The 6555-nt window shown below is 35.6% G+C and overlaps 1 protein-coding gene across 1 annotated transcript in view; it reads left to right on the forward strand.

The window, feature by feature from the left end:
• Positions 1–6299, forward strand: part of PCDH17 (protocadherin 17) — a gene marked incomplete at both ends in the record, with an annotated part of 27599 nt that extends 21300 nt beyond the window's left edge. Inside the window, 2 exons of the mRNA XM_008940015.1 lie at positions 5932–5990; positions 6127–6299. Of these exons, the coding sequence (XP_008938263.1) occupies positions 5932–5990; positions 6127–6299 (232 nt within the window). The remainder of the gene's footprint in view (positions 1–5931; positions 5991–6126) is intronic.
• Between the last annotated feature and the right edge of the window lie 256 nt (positions 6300–6555).

The raw sequence follows: 6555 nt of genomic DNA on the forward strand, positions 1-6555 counted from the left end.
CCTAATATGACAATTATTTCTGGGCATAATTTTTCAAGAATACTTAAATATTGCATTTCTGTATCTTCCTCCCTCCCTTTCTTTCTCACTTCTTCTGTCTTTTTCTTTGTAGTCATGTTGATTTTAAGGTTTGTTGGCTTTTTCTTTTGAAGAGAGATCTGTATAACTGAAAACTTTTTCTTTTACAGTGTAACAAAGATTTTGATAAAATAAAAAAAGGAAAATAACTCAGAATTCCAGACTTTTAATAGTCAGCCTGTTTTTTATAGGGATTCTTGAAAGCAGAAGCCTTGTGAAGACCTCTACCATTGTCTTGCCGAGCAATACTAGAACCCCTGAAATCTGATTGATTAATATGGGCTTTAATCTTAATCTTCACTATTTAATTTTAATCTTCACTATTTTGGAAAAAAAATATTTATGTGTGCAGAGCCACAGTGGAACCCTTTTATTTATAAAAATATCAAAAAATTTCAACACAAGTAAACATACATAGCCTGTGAATGTGAAGTTATTGTGGGGAAAAAAAAAAGGAAAAGAGATTAATGTAGCCCATTGCTAAAAATATTCCCCATGATTCATTGTGTAATGCTTTGCCCAGGTTGGCTCAAACTGTTTCCAATGATGAAGCTTTCAATTTTTTTTTTTTTTATCTTATTAGATTATTTAAGTTTAATGGACCCTAGAAGGAATATGTTTCTGATACTCTGTTCTTGGCCATACATTTTCATTTTTCTTTCTCTAAATGAAACTTTTGGAGATCATAGACATTCTATGAGTAGAACCTCAGCAGCTGACTTTCAAAGTTTTGAGTGGTTTTATTTTGAATTTATAAAATTCAGTATTCCAAATTCACTGTATGAGTCCAATACTTAACAACAATTGTAGTTTACTAGGCACCTTTGTGGTCTTCATACAAAAGTCCTAGCACACATAATAGAATTAATTGTTTTATAGACTGTTGACAACAGCACTAGAATGATATTCTGTATGTTGTTCACATAAACACTGGCCAGTAAGTGATCCTTCAAGTCACATTATTAGACTGTAGCAATTATATCATCATGTCTGAAACTCTATACCAGTAAAATTTTATTTTGCACAGGTTTAATTCGCCTGTTCTTTTGCTTTCTTCTTCCTCAACTCAACACAATGAAAAAGGTAACCTAAACAAACTGTAAGATATTTTCTGAAAGGTAGTAAGCTTTTTTTTTTCCAAACGTTGGCAGCTTTTAGAAGGTTTATATGCATTCTGATCTCTTTGAAAACAGCATTTTTTATGAGCTTCATCCTTCTCAGAAAACTTCATTAAACGTGCATAGAAATCCTCAGGAATTTTTCTGCAACATCACAGTAATGGCAGTGTTCCTAAAAATTCAGATTTACTCTAGAGTCACATATTAGGACAGATAGATGGAAGAAACTATTTTAAAGCAGCCATTGTGGCAACTGTGAAAAAGTACATCTGTTAAATGATTTAACAGCATATTCTCTTTGGAAATGAACTGATTCCAATAATCTGGGAAAATGAGCCATAAAACCAGGACCTCTTCTCTAGGGCAGCTATAGACAGTTAGATTGACGCCACAGACTTTAATTCTCTGGTATCTAACCAGGGCAGCAGACAGTTCTGCTTTTGCTTTAATTTTAGAGATCATTTGTACAAATATGTTTTCTTCCTACTGAAGAATTTGTGTCTTAGTTGTTGATGACCTAACTGACACTCAAGCCCTCAAACTTGAATCACAGAGACAGAAACCATGTTTTTACTGTTTAACTCTATGACACTGAACATGAGCTATGGCACTCAACAGCTTGCTGGTCATCTGCATTGTCCTATTATTACTGGAGAAAGTAATTTCCAGGAGCAGTACATACCTAAAGCCAGATGCCTCAAATGGGACAGATTATCTTGTATATCTCAGTGCTTATAGAGGCATCTTAGCTGATTAGCCTAGAGTAGGTGACTAACTTTTAGATGGTTATCAGCAGGTGAATGGAAACCTACCTTAAAACTGGAGACAGAAAGATACAGTAGATCTGATTTCCTAGAAAGGGCTGTATGCCCAGAGAACAAAGAGTTTATTTGCTGTTGATAGATTTCTAAAGTAGCACTCATTTCTTCAAGTTACAGATATGCAGTGTAAAGAGGTATGATTAATGCATGAGCTGAAATGTGTAATATCACTTCCATAGATGTTAAAGTGTAAAAATTGTAAGTATATGACCTCTCATTTCAGCTGGGATTAAGGAAAAAAAAATTGTTTAAGGGAATTAGACATTTATATCTCTCTAATCCACTGTGAAGTGGATGCTTACCTTTCTAAGATTTGTCTAAACTGCCTAGCCTTAAAATTAAATGTTTATTTATTATCCCAATTTTGGTTTAGATATTATTATACATGAAGCAGTTCTCTTGTTGCTGCCTGTATCTCAAAGTGCTCTGTTACAGCTTAGCACAAGCATCATACTTCCATATTTCATCAAAGAAGCTCTAATGCTTTTAGAGCAGAAGGGAGAGAACTCAACTCCAAGCTCTGTGGCTGTAAATGGTTATCAAGTATTTGCCTTTTTTTTTTTTTTTCCCAGCAGTGAACTCACTGTAATGTGGCACCCAACTGTTTATATTGCTGCAAAATACAATATGAAGGAAATCAGTCAAATTATTTTCTAGTTAAAGGTCATTAATGATTTCCATAAATATGGAATTTCTAAGAAGCTGCTCCCATTTTTAGGACAGCAGCTAAGATGTGGTCATAATTTTTGTTTTAAAATTTATATCTTGGCTAGTCTGGACTGTGTAAAATGACTTTTTTTTTTTTTTTTTGCCCCCCATATGAAAATGCAGAAACAAAAAGTATGACCAGTTCTCACTATAGTTCAACTTACAGATGAATTCTTAGCACCATCTCTAAAGAAGTGCTATAATTAATTTCAAGGCAGAAGTCTGACTTTTCTAATGGTAGAGGATTGATGAAAATGCAGTTTATAGCAAGCATTTTGCCTGACAATGACATTAACAATGGAAATGTTGATTCTAGTGGCAGCTGTGTTTAGGAGGAGGCAGATGTCTTACATAAGTAAAAGCATAAGGTCAGTTTTTCTGAGAATCTAGAGTTGAGATATTAGACCTAGAAAACAGACATGAGTTCTACAACAGTACAGGATTATTTGGGTTGAGAATTATTGAGCTCTATGAATGTCATAATGACTACAAGTGCTTATTTATGAGGTAGATATGCTGCAAACAAGTGAGATTCTATCTTACAATTTGCAAGAAGAAGATAATACATGTCAGAATTAAGGCTGCTTTGCAAATATGATATGCTACATTTAAGCAATTACATATAGGAACACAGCTATTTCTCTTTATGACACCATTTTTAAATTATTTTTTGTTTGTTTATTTTTCTTTCCAGTGTTTGTTTTTGTAATTTGAAACATCACAGAATCACAGAATGTTAGGGGTTGGAAGGGACTTCCAGAGATCATTGAGTCCAACCCCCCTGCCATAGCAGGACCACCTAGTCTAGGGCAGGTCACACAGGAACGCATCCAGATGGGTCTTATAAGTCTCCAAGGCAGGAGACTCCACAACCTCCCTGGGGAGCCTGTTCCAGTGCTCTGGAACCCTTACAGTAAAGAAGTTCTTCCTCATGTTGAGGTGGAACTTCCTGTGCTCCAGCTTGTATCCATTGCCCCTTGTTGTATTGTAGGGCACAAGTAAAAAGGGGTTGCCTTTTTCTTCCTGACACCCAGCCCTCATCTATTTATACACATTAATTAGATCCCCCCTAAGTCTTCTCTTCTCCAGACTAAAAAGCCCCAGGTCTCTCAGCCTCTCCTCATAAGGTAGGTGTTCCAGTCCCCCAGACATCCTCATAGCCCTCTGCTAGACTCTCTCGACAAGCTTTTATTCTAATTGCATATATTATATCCAGAATCTTGTCTGGTTTTAAGTACAAAGCTCTAAACTGCCCTGTAACTAAAGTGGCTAGATTTAGAAAAGTTTGGAGACCTGTAGCTGAAATCATCAGCCTGAAGTGCCAACTTGGCAGATCAGTGACACAACACCGAGCTTGATGTCCCAGATCTCCAGAATTCTCCTTCTGTAATAAAGCATATTGTTTGCATTTCTTAGGCAGCATTTAAGAACTTTCATGAGCTCATCTTTTAACAATGCTGCTGAAGAACAAGTCTCTAGATGGACATAAACACCCAGATTTCCAAATTATATGCAATTTTTATATGATAAAGAATAATTTAAAATTATAAATATAGGTGCTTTATGTCATATTTTGAAAACAGATGAGTAAAAAGTGATTCTGTCATACAGTTATCATAAAAGAAAATTCACTGATAATGCATCAGACTGTTTTTTAATAACACATACAATGCTGTGTACTCCACAGCTTAATTAGAAACAGCTTCAAAATATGATCATGATGTGTTGTAATTTTGACTCAAAGGATTTAACTGGAAAACATAAGAAAGTACATTGTAAATTGACTTTGTACATGATGAACAGAAGACAATTTTTTATCTTCTGTCCTTTCCCTAAATCACATGAGATATCCATGGTATAGAGGCACATCTATTTCACATGTACCTTGAGAGTGGCAGGTGGCTGCCTACTTTCTGTTGCAAACAGCAGTGGCTGTTAAATTTGGGATGTAACTTCATGCATATCTTCCAAGCTCCAGTATTTCAACCATACAAAAAGTAGCAAACATTTCCAATTACGACCTACCTATAAAACCAAAACAAAGCTAGAAAAAAATGGTGTGTGGAGTGGCAGGGAAACCCAAATATTCAATAGACCAATCACTTGTGTAAATGCTTGTTGTACGAGATTAAACCTTACCTTGGGCCTTCTGCTCCATTAACTGAGTGCTGCCTCTGTTACTGATACCGTTACACTAGATGCTGCCGCAAAACTCATAGCTGCTGTGAAGCACAGTGGTGTGATATGAAGTGAGGCAGAAAACAGTAGAAGCTCTGTCACTAGGTCAGCTGCAAGAAGAAGTGACGTGTGTGAATGTACAGTATGTGGTGTTTTGTGAAAGATGAAGTCTCTCTTTCTCCCAAAGAACTTCAGATGATGATACAAGGGGAATTCAGTTCCCTTTGGCAGGACTCCATGTTGGTCTGGATGCTGTAAATACTTCTACCTCTACAGTTACTTTGCTCATGCTACTAAAAATATACTCCTGGCAGACTTAATGAAAGTATCTTCTTTTAAAAACTGCTTGTCTGAAACAATCATTTAATGTTCTTGCTCATATGTGTAGTCTTCATTATTCTGACATAGCTATTAATACTGATGAAAATTAAAGAGAGAATCCAAATATTTTCATACTTGCACTCTTCCAGTAGCATTTACAAAATGCCCACAGCTAATCAGCCACAAATTTTCTGGATTGTTTTTCCTCTACGGGTGTTTTTGGTTTGGTTTGGTTTGGTTTGGTTTCTATTGAAGACTAATATAGCAATATATAAAATTGTATTACAGCAGTAAAGGCTTCAGGATCCCCGTAAATGATGTAATTATGATTAAAAATTAGTATTATTGAATAATTCGCTTTTGTAATATGCAAAAGTAATTTTTTCTCTCATTTTCAATAACCATCAGTCTTAATATCTTACTAATGAAAAAACATAAACAGTGTCATCTGTCAGGTTACTAACAGAGAATGCCACTTATTGGAGCTTCATTGTTTACTTTAGCAGGTAATTTGCGGACCGGAATCATTTAATTGTTCTGAGCACATAATTACATGCCAGCATTTTCCAATTTAATTAAAATGTACAAATCTGAAGATTAAGGGAATTTTTGAATTATTAATCATTTCTCCTCTAGGAAATCTTGTTGCTCTGCAGGAGATTTGTCCAGTGTACAACTATACGTATTTTTTTCCTTCTCTTTCACAGACAGACAATTTTCCCGCAGAGCCCAATTACATGGGCAGCAGGCAGCAGTTTGTTCAAAGGTAAGGCCTATTAAATAACTTTCTCGGCTTCCCCATTTGCATTCTTGTCAAAATTGCTTTGCCAGAGAGTACAATTCAACTTTGAACAAGTAAATACAACTCTTTTTTTTTTTTTTTTTTTAACTATGTATTTCAGTAGCTCCACGTTCAAGGATCCAGAAAGAGCCAGCTTGAGGGACAGCGGGCATGGGGACAGTGATCAGGCTGACAGTGACCAAGACACTAACAAAGGCTCCTGCTGTGACATGTCTGTTAGGGAGGCACTCAAGATGAAAACTACTTCAACTAAAAGCCAGCCACTTGAACAAGGTGAGTGAAGCCTGCAATGCTTACAAAAGTGCAGAGTTTAAGCCATCATTATAAACCTATTAGTATTGCAGTTGTGGTTTATCATGGTAGGATAGTCCACTGATAACACTATCAGGGGAAACAGTAAATCTTGTAGCTAGCCCAGAGCTAAGAATGCTCAGTATCTTTCAGCATGAACATGAAATGAAACCACAAGTAAAAGTAGATTTAAAAGAAAAAAAAAAAAAAAAGAAAAAAAAAAGAAAAAAGAAAGTAC

The sequence above is a fragment of the Merops nubicus genome, unplaced genomic scaffold (assembly GCF_000691845.1).
Source record: "Merops nubicus isolate BGI_N331 unplaced genomic scaffold, ASM69184v1 scaffold12145, whole genome shotgun sequence".
NCBI lineage: Eukaryota > Metazoa > Chordata > Aves > Coraciiformes > Meropidae > Merops > Merops nubicus.